This window comes from Pygocentrus nattereri, chromosome 21 (assembly GCF_015220715.1).
Source record: "Pygocentrus nattereri isolate fPygNat1 chromosome 21, fPygNat1.pri, whole genome shotgun sequence".
NCBI classification, from domain to species: domain Eukaryota; kingdom Metazoa; phylum Chordata; class Actinopteri; order Characiformes; family Serrasalmidae; genus Pygocentrus; species Pygocentrus nattereri.
In genome coordinates, this window is record NC_051231.1 from 12,090,468 (window position 1) to 12,105,303 (window position 14,836).

Sequence of the window (14,836 nt, forward strand, 5' to 3'; positions counted from 1 at the left end):
ACCTCTAAAAGCTCTTTAACAGAAAGCTTTTACATTAAATGGTTATGAATGCACTGCCTGATGTCTGAGACACTGTTATATGATGGTGTTGGGATAAAACGTATTTTAAAGCCTTCAACAGAGGTGAATTGTACTGAAGGCAAAAGTACATAAAGAGTTTTTCAGATTTAACACTAGTTTTCCATCTTCATCATTCCCTATTCCAGAAGACGTTCACTGGTGGGCTTGGATAGTGAATAAAATGGCTATATTTGTGTTGTACTCTTGGCGACTCCCGGTTGCTATCACCACCACTGTAAAGAAATCTGAGTTAGTAAGTTTCTCTACAATGAATCATTTCCTATCAAACCACTCTGAATGACTCTCTTTACATCTGAATGATTAAATGACACAAAAATTGTGCAACATCAGTGGAATTCCCCTTCATCTGAAGTGAACACCGTGAAGCATGAACCAAAAGGAAACAGGACGCAACTAGGCCGGGCACTGCCAGCTGACTCCACAAGTACAAGTGCATGACTGAATTAGATGTAAACACTGGCTTGCAGAAGACCCTTTCAGTTCTCCATTTGGGTTTAACTAAAAAAGTAAACAGGCATAGTTACGGATGGGATTGCAGATGAATTAGGGAATATATTTTATTGCAGTGGAATATATGTGTGACTTTGAAATGTTTTGTTCTGTAAAGCTGGGCTGAATATGTTGGTCGTGTAAATGAAGCATGCTGAACGCGTTCTCAAGTACTGCGTCTGAACATTAATCTCTTCTCACATTTCTGCTTTCTTTAATTTGTACTTTAAGATGCACCCATTGTTGACACAGGCCTTCATCTGATCATCCAGATCTGACCATCCAACATCAGTGCCTGACCTCAATAATGATCAATCAGTTCCACCAACTTTACAGGAGAAGGAAAAATCCTACCTTACTTTTAATGTAAGTCAATGGAACCAGACCCCCCCCCCCAAGTCATTTTGGGTCATTTCGTTTAGTCAATTCATCATGAAGTCAACATACAATGTAAAGGGTCATAGCTATTAAAATGATCTTAAAAACTGAAAAAATGTCAAAAATGGAGATATGAGGTTTTCTTCTGACAGCAGTGATATATACAGTCGTTTACAATGAAATCTTGTTGATTTTCTAGGTGAAAATAAGTTAACACATCCCACACGGGGAACTACGCCAATAAGTGTTCACTTATTTTCAATCCACAGACTGTCATTTGACCAGCGGTGCCCAAACTTTTCCATGCTACTTCTGTTAAACTTCATAATTGTTCACTCTAGAAACGACAACTGTAAATGAGCGTAACGTGTTTACTGTTAATATTCATTGTATTCGTTGTAAATATTAAACACTTGGCAAAATATAACATGAAATAATGTAAAAGTATACTAATGACACAGAAGCAATGAAAAATGATCCTCCTTAGGGTTTGGTCCACGAAGTTTGAGATGAGCAGTATCTGTTTCAGGTTTGTTGTCAGTGTGCTCCAGTTTTTCCTCTAACTTTGGATAAAAGTTTTGTTTAACTGCTAACGGGGACCATCATTTCCCACACTGTAGACCTGAGGTGCTGGACGGAGCTGGATAGTGCCGCATAATGGAAGGAGTGCCATCTGGTGGAGCTTGAGGAGCAATACATATACATATATGGAGCAAGGTGGAGTGAAAATGAAAAAAGTCACACTTTTCTGCATATATATATATATATATATATATATATATATATATATATATATATATATATATATATATATATATATATATATACATACATACACACACACACACGTAAGTAAGTAAGCAGGACGCCAGATGTGTGAAAAAGACTTAAAAATAAACTATTAGGAAAGCCAGTTCCTGAGAAGCCAGGCTGTGTTCTATTTCCCCCATTATATCGAAGACGAGACTGCGTAACGCCAGAGGGCGCCCGCGAGCGAGTCCTCATCGAATGGGGCCGAATAAAGCTAAACGGCTAAAAACACGCAAACACACGTTCTAAGCCGCTTATCCTTCTTGGTCACGGGGGGAGCTGGCGCCTATACCATTGGTCAGTGGCGGAAGCAGGGTTACGGGTAACCCTAACTAGCTTCTAATCGCTTGTCCAGGACCTTCATTTTCAGTATTTCACTAATAAAGCAAAGAAAAGTTAGCGGCGTGTTTCCTACACAGCAAACAGGTTTGGGTCAGCAGGACGCTCCAATACTGCTGCTGAGTGCTGATTCGTTGATATTACTGCTACTGAGTGCTGATTGGCTGACATTACGGCTACTGCGTGCTGATTGGTTGACATTACGGCTACTGAGTGCTGATTGGCTAGCGTTACTGCTACTTCAAAAACCTTAAGGCTAAGAAGACAGCATGTTATGTTCAACGTTTATGGCTCCAAATAACTAAAAAAAAACTTTCTCCCGCTCCTCATTTGTAGACCCCTGGCCGAAATGTTGTGTATTGCTGTATTTGTTGTGTAGCGTATCCCTTGCTTTGTATGCTCTTAAAAAAAAAGCAGTTCAAAAGCTCTCAAAAATATAACAGCGAGTTAAAATGTGTTCAGGGAATGAATGAATTCCTCTGTGTAAAAATGTTAGAGCGTTTACAGCCTGTGATTTTGGTATGACAGACTTTCGATATTCAACCATCGGTCCGTACAGACTTTTATCTTGCTCCTGTGCTTGTACATCCGCCCATGCTTTCTCTTAGTTGCATCATTTCCGTATCACGACTCCTTTTTCAGCATCCCGGCGGCGGAGAGCAGCGCGTGTGAGTCCTGTTTGAAAACATTCCGCATTTTCTGCTCTTTAAATTTACCCGGTTGACTTCTGACATTTATGAAAACGACATTGACATCATATCTGCCGCGTTAGCGATTAGGACCTTTCTTGCGTTCGGCAGTTTCAGTGGAAATAAAGCGGGCGAAGCTACTTTTTGACAGGCGACGTCAAACCCGGCGAGTCTGAGAAACTGAGAGCAGTGCGAGTCTCAGCGCCGACACTCTCCCCACTTCCCTGCTCTGAACCCTAACATCTGCTTCTTCAAGGCTTCTGTGGGTCTGTCTAGAACCATGACTTCTATATATAACGGTTTGCATGCTTAAATGGTTCTTTCCACGGTGAAATGGTTCTTCAGATTGGTGGAGAGTGTGTTGTATATGGTTCTGTATAACATCAAAAAGGGTTCTGCTGTTGTTTCAAGCTTTAGATCGTAATAACAGAAGAAGCCTTTTTGGTGCTGTATTGAGCCATATACAGTACATTCTTCCTCAAACTGAAGAACCACTTCATCATGCAAAGAACCATTTAAGCCATTTATTTGGCATGGTTTATATAATGATATTATTGGTTGTAGCAGAACCATCACCTTTTAGTAGAGAACCCTTGAAGAACCATCTTTTTTCGGTGTGTACCTTTTTCTGAAGAAGTTGTACAACAGTGTGTTATTAGCTCAATGGAAAGTGTGTGAAAACTGCGATTTCTGATGTGGAGGAACATTAGATTATGTAGTTGAAGTAAAAGTGCTGTATTTTAGAGGTGGCTTCCACTGACCCTTCAGAAAAGTTCTGCGTATTTCAGTGGTTGAAATGTAAACAAAGTCATTCAGAGTGGCTTGAAACCTTTTTTTTGTTTTGTAGAGACACAAAATAAGTCAGTTCACAAATGAAACCTGATTATTTACTCTCTAAAATCGCCAGTGAACCTACACAAGTCTTCTTTTTGGTAATGCTCCGTCAGTACCTCTCCACCGTGAGAGTGTTTTAACTATGTGTATATATATATATTAGGATAAAAGCTTCTCAAAGATATCTTAAAACAATGTACTAGTCATATTGTTTAACATATTTTTAACCGTTTCATGTAGTAGCTTTCTGTGAGGTGGCTTTTAGAGACGCTCAGTCCTCAGACCTCTGGGTCCCATCGCCACCCTTGTGAACAGGTCTGGCTTGGCAAGTTTTTCTAGGACGGAACGTTACACATTAATCCTTTCTGAATGATTTCCTTACATCTTAATGATTTAATCATGCAGAAAATTTGAGAGCGGTATGGAATTTCTCTTTAATTTCCGGAAAGCTGTGTGTCAGTGCACAGGTTAGTGCTGGGGGTCAGCAGTCTCTGCCACAGAGGGTCGATGGTGGTGCGGGTTTTCATTCCAGACAAACATGTCATAAAACTCAGGTAATGGCGTGTGATTAAACAAGTTTAATCAGGTGTGCCGCCGCTCGACTGGAATGAAAACCTGCAGCGATGCCAGCCTTTTGTGGATAAGACTGGTGGTCCTTGTTGTCATGGTTGTGCTGCTCCAACAAGCCTAATTCAAAGCGACGTGTTAAATCCAGGCAGAGAAAGTGCGAACAAATAGCCTTCCAAGCTTAGAGCTCGAGTCAAAGTGACTGATCTGTCCACTACACTGCGTTGTATTTGCACTTAAATGACTGCCTTGTTGCTACGTTTGTAGGCGAGATGGTGGAACCAGTGCCAGAGTCCATCCACTTTCCTTCAGAGGAGGAGCGCATCCTTCAGTTCTGGAAGGAGAAGGACTGTTTCCAGGAATGTCTGAAACAGTCCAAAAACAGGCCAAGGTGAGAGAGAACCTTTTTACTGATGACAGAATATTGTTCTGGGAACGTTTTCCACATGCACAGAGTTCAGTTTCTGATTAATCCAGCGAATGGCGATGCTTTATTTGACGCTCTGAGTTACTCATTGCTCGTGTTGATGTTTTCATAGGGGTCTTTTTTTACACTGTACAGCCAAATGATTCCCTCAGCTGTGCTGTGGTGTTCCACGTGAAACTCGTGAGACCGGTTACGGTATTTTTTTCCAGCTACAGTGCTAAACGTGAAGTATCCGAGCATCAGTTTGCTGGAATTGAGCCTGTACTGTGGTTTAGCCTGCTAACTAAGCTATGTTTAGCTTAGCACGGCAGACTAAGGTTCAAAAGATTACAGAATAAAGGAATTTTTAGCTTTTACTACGGCACTCGGCTTTTACTGTCTCAGACGTTAGATTTGATCAACTACGCTTAATTTAGCAGAGTGCAAATTAGTCTGAATTGAACCTGTTCTGTGTGTTGTGGCACTCGTTGGATCTGTGACCCGCTAGCTAAGCTAACTAAGAATGCAGCTGACTAAAAGAGCTTGTGTTAAATCTGATAACAAAGCACTGTCACGGTTAGAATAACATCTAAAATGTACTGAACCTTTGTCTTTAGCATGAGTGGAATGCTTTTACAGAGAAAAGAGCTTTTTTATGACAACTGATGAAAATGGTGAAGCTAAGAGGTGATTAACAATGAACAAAACTGGAGAATTCTTAGTAGCTCCACCTGTTTAAGACGGTGAGTTGTGAGACTGTAAGAGCATATATCTTTTATTGAGAGTGACCAATACATGATAAAGGGGAATTCCACTGATGCTTCAAAATTTCTGTGTTGTTAATTCAGTATGTTATAAACAAATTCATTTAGAGAGCTTTGACGTGAGGGGAAAGCCAGGCTTGTCCACTCGTATTGTAATGGGGAAAAGAGTCAACAAAATAAAGCAGAAACCTCAGCCTTTGTTAGGGCCAGTTTCTATGTCCCGTTGGTGTTTTTGGGCCCTAAGATTGCGCTATCGTGGACCTCAGAATAAGCCACCTTATCTATAACACAATAACAGCAATACAGGCTTAGAGTGTTTGATTAAATTTGATTAAGGGACCTTTATTAGTCCCACAACGGGGAAATTTCACCTCCGCATTTAACCCATCCGTGAGGTGAAACCATATAAACTCAACTAAACTAGTGAGCACAAACACACTAGTGAGCACACTTGCCCGGTGCGGTGGGCAGCCCAATCCGCAGCGCCCGGGGAGCAGTTGGGGGTTAGGTGTCTTGCTGTCGCCTCTGGGGATCAAACCGGTGACCTTCCGGTCACGAGGCTGGTTCCCTAACCGCCCGTGACTTGTGTTAAGTGTAGCTCCACACGCAGTGCTCCAATATGTGTTATTTGAGACAGAGTTTCTGCTGTTTGTTTGAGTTAAATTGGTGACTGTTGAGAACGGAGTCATTAAGCAGTGTTTAATCGAAACGGTTGGAGTATAAATAAAAATCTAAAATAAAAAAGTGAAATTATTTGTTTGTTGGAATTTTTAGCTCTATATCGATAGCATCGATATAGGTCACACCTTTTAATAGTGCCTGGGCCCTAGTTTGAATACACAGCTGGCAAAATACATGATGTATTTCTACTGATACACTTAGAGAAATCAGATATAAACTCTCATTGTTCTTGTGTTAGAGATGTGTGAGTTTGGCAGAATGGGCAGTAAGGCTGGAACAAGCCATGGCAGTGGTGTCTGCAGCCACTCCATACTTCTCTGTTGGGTTTTCTATGTACTGTAAGTCACACGTTGTGTTTCACTATGCTATTATTGTTTGATTTGCAGATACACTTTCTATGATGGACCACCCTTTGCTACTGGTCTCCCCCATTATGGCCACATTCTGGCTGGCACTATTAAGGACATTGTCACCAGGTTTGCCCATCAGAGTGGCTTCCATGTGGACAGGAGGTTTGGCTGGGACTGTCATGGCTTGCCTGTGGTAAGAATAAAAAATGTCTTTTGCAGAATTTGTTGCATAGTGTTTTATTTTTTTTTTCCTTTTTCCATTATTTGAAGCTGCCTTTAAGGACCAGGACCAGCAGTTTTTTCTTGCCCTCTAGCCAAGTTTCCCTTATTACACTGTGCTACCTTGCTGGGTGGGTAGAGGCTAGTATGTTCTCAAACTGTGTCTAAGGGTGTCTACACACGAGAGAATGCGAGGACGGAACGCATACGCATGCAGATCTGTCCGCCTTAGAGGCGTGTACACGGCTGGAGTGGGGCGGAGTTTGTACAGTTTGAAATCCAGCAGGAAAGAACATTTGCACCAGAAACAAAGAAATATGGGCCATCGAAAGAAAATTTGGCTGATGGCAATGTACAGAGTGAACAGTCACGTAGGCAAATAAGCTGCTATATATGCACCCATGTCAGAATCTGTTGCAATAAAAATTTAAATGGTTTCTGACATTCGATGATGCGTCTTTTCGCTGCATGCAGGCGCGGGTGTAGTCTGACGGAGCTGCCGCAGCGTCCTAACTGAAATACACTGGGCATCTGCGTTTCTGATGCTACCTCAGCCTCTAGTGTGTAGTGGACCTCAAACTCACAAAAACCAGCCTGGAGAAGTGATTGCGGAGTTCTTTTATGTTTGAAAACACAGCACAGTACAGTGAGCATAACAGCTTGCGTCTTTTATTAAAAGCGCCCAGTTCACGTTAAAGGGGAATTCCACCAATTTTTCATAATTTTGCTTGAAAAAAATTCATTAAAATGTCAGTCAAAGAGCTTTAATGTGAAATGTTCTGTTGTACAAACTATTTGCAACGGTAGTGATGAAAACCAGACATTTGGAGACTTTAACGCCTCAAAAGCTACATCACCAGGTTTTGAATGCGGTGAATAAAGCGAATAATACATGGCTTCGTGATAGCTTTGGCAACGTTTGGTCTAGGGTTTAGGTTACTGTCATTAGCTTCACACATGAAACTCAAAAGACTTGTAAGTTCACTGGTGATTTTGGATAGTAAATAAAATGGCTATATTTGTCTTGTTGTCAAGGCAGCCCCTGGTTCTGATCACCACCACTGTAAAGAAATCAGAGTCCCTTTAATGAAACATTTCACACTAAATCACTTCGACTTTGTTTAGATGTCAGTGATTGAATTATGCAAAAATTTAGAAAAATTGGTGGAATTCCCCTTTTTAATTAAATGTAATGTTGATTATGGCCCTTTGTGCTTTAAATATCTTCTCCATGTCAGTCATTGCAGTAAAACAGAACACAAGTAAACTGGGACCTATAGAGTGTTTAGACTAATGATTTCTAGACTGGGGATCACAGCGTGCCTCTAGAGGGGCTTTTGTGTTCTTAGTGTCTTCAAGTGCCATGACATATTTTTATCACATCGTCCGTTCCGAGTGCTGGCATGCTAAGCTAGCTGATGACACACATCAAGGCATGTTGAAATAAGATGTGTAATCTCCAACTAATAGGAAGAACATATATTAATATGTTCATACATATTAATACATATTCATAAGCTAAGAGCTGAATGGATTACGTGGTTGTTGTCTACATCTTAGTATTTTTAAAAATTTTTTAGTCCACAATCTCATTATGCAGTGCAGTGCATGTGTTATGCTTTTATTATGTTATGTTATTGCATTTGTTGACTAAAAGAACAATAATAATAAGTAAAGTAGGCTGTAATTTTACATACTTGAAGAATTTTTGACAGTTTGTTTTTACTGTATACTATAGCTTACTGATGAATGTGTGAATAGTGTAAGAACTTTTCAGTTCAAACATTTTGGTAGCTTCAGATTGGCTTTATAAATTAAGGGCTCTATGTGATATACAGGTAATGTAGCACTCAGTGGAAAATCTGGCAGACCTGAAGTCCAATATGAGGAAGATCAAAAACAAAGTGAAAAGATGGGACTTTAGCTCAATATAAAAAATGTCAGTATGAAGTTGTGGCATCAGGAAAGACGCTGACTCTCCCACTGATGAAGATGTGCACAGCTTTTGCCTACTCAGCTCTATCATTAACAACAGAGGATCCAGCACTCAAAAGATACAACACAGAGCAGCGCTCAGCAAAACAAGAAACAACGAGCTTGAAAAGATCTTCAAGTGCAGCAATTAGTCTCTACAAAAAATGATCTGAATTGTCCATTGACCATGTGGTCACCAAGAGTTGAAATTGACTCTGTGGCACCAGGCCAGTTTATCAGTAGCCTGACCGCTTCCTATTTCCCCCATTATATCTAAACATGACTGCCAAACAGCAGAGGGCACCCTCGAGCGAGTCCTCATTGAATGGAGCTCAACATAACAAGTGAGAAGTTACAATAATTTCTCTTACCCAGAACTTTCTGCTGATTTTAGAAAGTAGAAAGAAAATGTATTTCCTTTTTTTTTTAATTACAAGTTCTCTGTAGGGAGGAGCACTTAATCATAATATTGGTTAGCTCTCTTGTTTTGGTTGCATTTGATGGCTTGTATGATTCTCTCTGTCTCACAATCTTCTCAGATTTGCTACTTTTCATCTATTTCCAGGAATATGAGATTGATAAAACACTTGGCATCAGAGGACCAGAGGACGTTGCCAAGATGGGGATTGCAGAGTACAACAAGCAGTGTAGGAGTATTGTGATGAGGTATTCTAACGAGTGGGAGGTAAGCAAGCGCATGTGAGCCCTGAGTGTGATTTCTGACTGGGTTATTGAGTTCTTCACAGACATGGAATCAAAAATTTCAGTAATATAAAACCAATTCAGATGCAGATATGTGAAATGGTCTAATAGAGTGCAAGTAACCTACAATTTCAAGCATCAATAAATTAGTAGGAAGCGGTACAAAAAATGTTAGATGTGTCTGAAATGATGAACAGAGCTGTAGATGATCCTAAAATAACAGTGAAAGCTGTCAAAAGGTGTTAATAAGGTGTTAAGGGTGTTAATAAAATGAGTATGCAGAATTTATATATTTCAAACATGGTAGTAAGAAATGACTAGAAATAGATCAGTATGATGTGTGATGAACCTGTTGTTGCTTCCAGTTTGAAATATTGAATCAAACATCTAAATACTGTATATCTTTATTTTATTTAATTGTGAAAGTAAAGTGTTTTGAAGAATAATATTTGTACTGCTTTAGTGCTCAAATCTGTTATAATTTAACAGTATTTAATTAAAAAGTCTGCATATAATGTGTTGACCAGCACATTTAAGAGGTCCAACCAAACTTAAGTTGAATTTTTAATCCAATCTAATCCTGGTGGCTGTTCTGCAGGTGGAATGGGAATTCACTCATCAGATATTTTATTTTTTAAATCATTTAATTCAAAATATGTTTATTTAAAAAAAAAAATCAAGGCTGAATTGGAAACCAAAACAGGCTGAAATTGCATTCAATGGCTACTGTGAGAAGAGATTTAATTTAGTACTTAAACTTGTGAAGACAGTAACTGTGTTTACATGCAAAGAGTTTTGCCAGTCTGATTGAACGTATTCCAATTACAGATTGAGACTGAGCTGTTTATTTGCTCACTCTACTCAACAGTCTGACGGAAAATCTCAGTTTCCACTCACACTGCAAGTAATCAGATCCAAAATTACACGCATGCGTAGAGTAACACTTAGTGTAGTTGTTACTGTGATGACCAGCATCATGTTAGTCCAGTCAGAGTGAGATGAGCAGCAGTGAGCAGTGCTTGTGTTTCTAATTACTTTAAAATGATGTCAGACTCAGGAAAACATCCTTCACATGTATGTATTAAAGAAGGCCGAGAGAAAGACATGATTTTTCTCAGACACATAAGCTGGACACCCGTCCCACCACTGTGTTTTAAAGATCAGAGCACAAACTTCATCTCTTCTGCAGACCAGTTTCTGCCCCACCTTGTTGAACGTTATAAACTTTCACTATGATGCAACGAACATGCAGAACATACTTGAATGTAATCAGATACAGACATTTACACGGATATTATCCTTCTATTTAATGGATTATTTACGTGATTACCCACCTCGTGGCTGTACTGACTACATTAACTTAATTGAAACACTTTATAATATTTTAACATTTTATATTTTTCTGTTTTTGTGCACCAGACTTCAGTAATGAGAATGGGCCGCTGGATCGATTTTAAGAATGATTACAAGACCCTGTACCCCTGGTTCATGGAGACAGTCTGGTAAGCTTTCCTGCTGTAGTCAGTTTACCCTTGTCACAGTTTTAAATTAGTTTTTAAATTTTTTGTTTTTGTTTAAACATTTATAGTCTAAAAGTCTCAATTATATGTGTTTACATGAAAGGGAGAATAAATAACCTGTTGCATCTCCAAGAACAGTGTTTGTTAATTCACTTTGGGAATACAGTTAGAAGACTTTTCACCTGTAAGACTACTGTTATAACTAACTAGACTAATGTAACATTTTCTTGCTAATATTACAGTTTGTCTCAAAGCTCGGGGACACTGTATATAAAGAAGCATGTCACTCTGTCATAGTATATCCAATTATCTTCCATAATTCTACTATGTTAAGTATTGACTGAATGTGTTTGTTTTATAAAAATGTGATTTCATTAAAAAAAATAAATAAAAAATAGATACATTCCGGCACTATGATGCTAGTGGGCAAGTTAGCAGTATAGGAGGGTAAAGTTCAGTAACATCACTGCTGGGATTTAGATTACATTTAGGGAATCATATGCCTTCAAATAGGGGGACAATTATTTGTTATCGTCCACCCTAATTGTTTAGTGAAGTGAAGCTGAAGCCATCTATTTACCAGAAGCTTGTGAGAAATTTTCCTTTCCGCATTAAATACAATTTAAGGTGGAATGGGAATTTTACCTAGCTAACTACAAAGACATCAAATTATTTAGTGATGTGTTATGCTTGATATGAAGAAAAGGGCCACAATACACTGAAATGACTTTAAACTAAAATAATACAATGGTTATTGTAATTTTTTTTTGTTTGGAGTGTTCCTCTGAAAGACCTCTGTTTGGAGGGCCATGCATCCAAACCCTTCGCCCTACCCCTCTATCTCAACAAGAATCGGGACACCCTACCTGAGCATGCGAAATGGAGGGGAAGGGTCTAAGTGCTAGGGGCAAGGGGTGACATGGGATTAGACATTTGTCCACCTGTTCAGCCTACAGCAGTTTAGCTCCTCCCATTCATGCTGAAGTAAGAAGTGTTATAGCCTGGACTGCTTTTTGAATGAGGTATGGAGAGGGTATGAAGAGAGGGTTGAAATGGCTGTGTCATACAAATGTTATAAGTGGTCCATATTATAACTGTACCTTTAGGAAAACACGCAGATTCAATGGCACCATTAACTGACGTTAGACTGTAAAACTAAAGCATGCTTTGCTAAAACTGTGACGTCACTGAAACAGCCCATCTCTTGCTGTTGCATGTTTTGTGGCAGGTGGGTGTTCAAGCAACTGTATGATAAAGGCCTGGTGTACAGAGGAGTGAAGGTCATGCCATTCTCAACTGCCTGCAACACGCCTCTCTCTAACTTCGAATCTCATCAGAACTACAAGGTATGAGCAAACCAGAACTTTAGCACATTTTCAGTGCCATCGTCTCACTATGTTAGCTAGAAAGATACGTGAATTTGAACCAAAACATATGTGTGACAGTATAATGTAAATTTCTGACCATTCCAGTATATCATAGGATATGTATATACTTGGATAAAACTGGATACTTGCGTAAACCTGATTTTTTTTAGGTTAACCGTTGCTTTTTATTCTGCAATGTCTCTTCACTTTTTAGTAAGAACCATTTATATTTAAAGTTGTTAAATAACAAGGTGTCACATGAGTAAAACTAAAATATTTGTATTGTGCAAAATAAGAAAAGCGAAACTGAGTAATATATAGACAAACATCAATATTGGCTTCTTATTCTTCAGCTTTTTGTTAGAATTTTCCATTCCACCTTAAATTGTGCAACAGTTACATTCTGGCACCTGTACAGGTGCTGGAAACTGCTGCACCATTTAAGTTGGAATGGAAAATTCCAAAAGCACACTCCAGCTTTGCAGAATATGTCAAGTTGTGTGTCGCACATACGGGTCAGTGCGTGTGTTTACGGGGGCAGTCGTGGGCTGGAGGTTAGGGAACTGGCCCTGTGCCTGGAAGGTTGCCGGTTCAATCCCCATTGCTGACAGTCCATGGCTGAGATGTCCTTGAGCAAGACACCTAACCCCAATTGCTCCCCGGGCGCCGTGGATAGGGCTGCCCACCGCTCCGGGCAAGTGTGCTCACTGCCCCCTAGTGTATGTGTATTTACTGTTGTGTATGTGGTGTTTCACTTCATGAATGGGTTAAATGCGGAGGTGGAATTTCCCCGTTTGTGGGATTAAAAAAGTATCACTTAACGTACATGCACTTAATTGTCCGATAACTGCATAAAATTTGATTTTGTCAGTAAACCGATCAACATCTTTATATGCACTTGGGTAAATAGAAAAAAAGAAGAATCTCCAGGTCTACATGAGTCAGACAGTAATCATGATTTCTGCTTTGCAACCAGTCAATAAACTGACAGAAGAGGACGTGACGTAAACATAATGTAAAACTGAAGCTTTTTGTTCAAAAACATCTGGCCACTTTACCTGGAAATATGGACCTAAATCATTTAGAAGATTAAGCATATTTAAATACTTCATTTTGTGTTTGGTTTTAGCACAGCTCCAAAAGTGTTTTACGGCTTTTCACTGCAATGCTGCTCGTTAATTTCCAGTATTGCCGTCTGTTCTGCACACGCACAGACTGTTAACAGCAGAAATCCAATTATAATCAGATTATTGAGTGCATGTAAATGCACTCACTGATGGAATTTCAGTCATTCAGGATTCAGTACCAGCTTGTCCACGGCTTGTTTGGCACACAAGACCCCTAGCGTTGTCTAATGAAGCTGATTGTGTTAGCTGACTCCTCAGGTTGTGCAATAGGAAACAGCATCACTGTGGTCTCCATGTTAGACTGAGCCTAAGCTCAATAGATGACCATTCCTTTATGTCTGTGCCTTGAAAACAAAGTGGGCTTCAAATTAAGCCGACTTGACAGTGGAAGGTGATTGAGGGTCAGCTGTGTTTTTGTGTTTGTTTGAAACGTGTTATCCAAGCTTATTTGTGGCATACCAGAATAAGAAGTATGACTAACCTCATACTTGAGGAAGCATTTTTAACTGATAATCACCCACTACAGCTCATCAGCATAAAATAGGTGATGGGTGGTAACTGTAAATACAGGACAACTTTGCAGATAGTTAAACAAACACCCTTACACACAGAACAATCATAGCTTAATTTAATAGCATAATTTTCTAAGATGACTGGTGGTCTGACAAACAATAACGTATATCATACGATATAAGCTGCTTAATTGGTCATCTTGTAGAATAATTGAATGTGCCAGCTTAACATTAACCCTGGTCCTAATTTTTAAACCTGACGCTGTTGAGAATTAGTTTTACCAAATGGTAACTATTTGAGCACTTGCAGATAAGCTACAGAGGACCATTAAAATAAAGTCTGACCACTAACCAAAATGTGAAACCCATCAAAATATTTGATAATTGCCCTGATTAACTCCAGATAATGATGCATTGTTGCATCCAAACTTGTCCAAGTAACCTTTGTTTTGTCTTGATAACAGGATGTTCAGGATCCATCTGTCATCGTGAACTTCCCTTTGCTGGACGATGAGAGTGTGTGTCTCATCGCCTGGACGACCACTCCCTGGACCTTACCCAGCAACCTGGCTCTGTGCGTGAACCCGGAGTTCATGTATGTCAAGGTCAAAGGTCAGCATCAGTCCCCAGATATCAGTAATGCTGTCAGTTCTCAGAGTTCTTACAGACTTGTCAGTTATATTTAATAGAAATGAAAACGAAGGAAAAATCTGGAGCTGTGAGGCTATAAAAAGGACTATAAAGAAATTGTAAAGACGAATATGGAGAATATTCAGTCTTCAGTGCTGCTGCGTCTGTTGTTTTTGCTCTTTTTCCATCATAATACATCATACAGGATCAGAAACTAAAAGAGCAGGTCAATTTGAGAATACTTAACTTGAATATAAAGGTAAACTTAAATATAAATAAACAAAAATATGTGATTATTAATTTGGCTTGCAGATTAATTGTTTCATTACTTGTTAGCTACATTAAGGTAAGGTAAAAGTGGAAAGGAAACAGAACGAGCTTTAGCTGAACGTTTGGC

General features: G+C 39.4%; 1 protein-coding gene across 1 annotated transcript in view; it reads left to right on the forward strand.

Annotated features, from left to right (window-relative positions):
- Window positions 1-2,718: 2,718 nt before the first annotated feature.
- The window catches only part of iars1 (isoleucyl-tRNA synthetase 1), a 110,455-nt gene continuing 98,337 nt past the window's right edge, over window positions 2,719-14,836 (forward strand). The window contains exons 1-7 of the mRNA XM_037532373.1: window positions 2,719-2,765; window positions 4,455-4,578; window positions 6,425-6,581; window positions 9,147-9,266; window positions 10,703-10,785; window positions 12,032-12,149; window positions 14,274-14,421. Coding sequence (XP_037388270.1) covers window positions 4,460-4,578; window positions 6,425-6,581; window positions 9,147-9,266; window positions 10,703-10,785; window positions 12,032-12,149; window positions 14,274-14,421 — 745 coding nt within the window. The 5' untranslated portion in view covers window positions 2,719-2,765; window positions 4,455-4,459. The remainder of the gene's footprint in view (window positions 2,766-4,454; window positions 4,579-6,424; window positions 6,582-9,146; window positions 9,267-10,702; window positions 10,786-12,031; window positions 12,150-14,273; window positions 14,422-14,836) is intronic.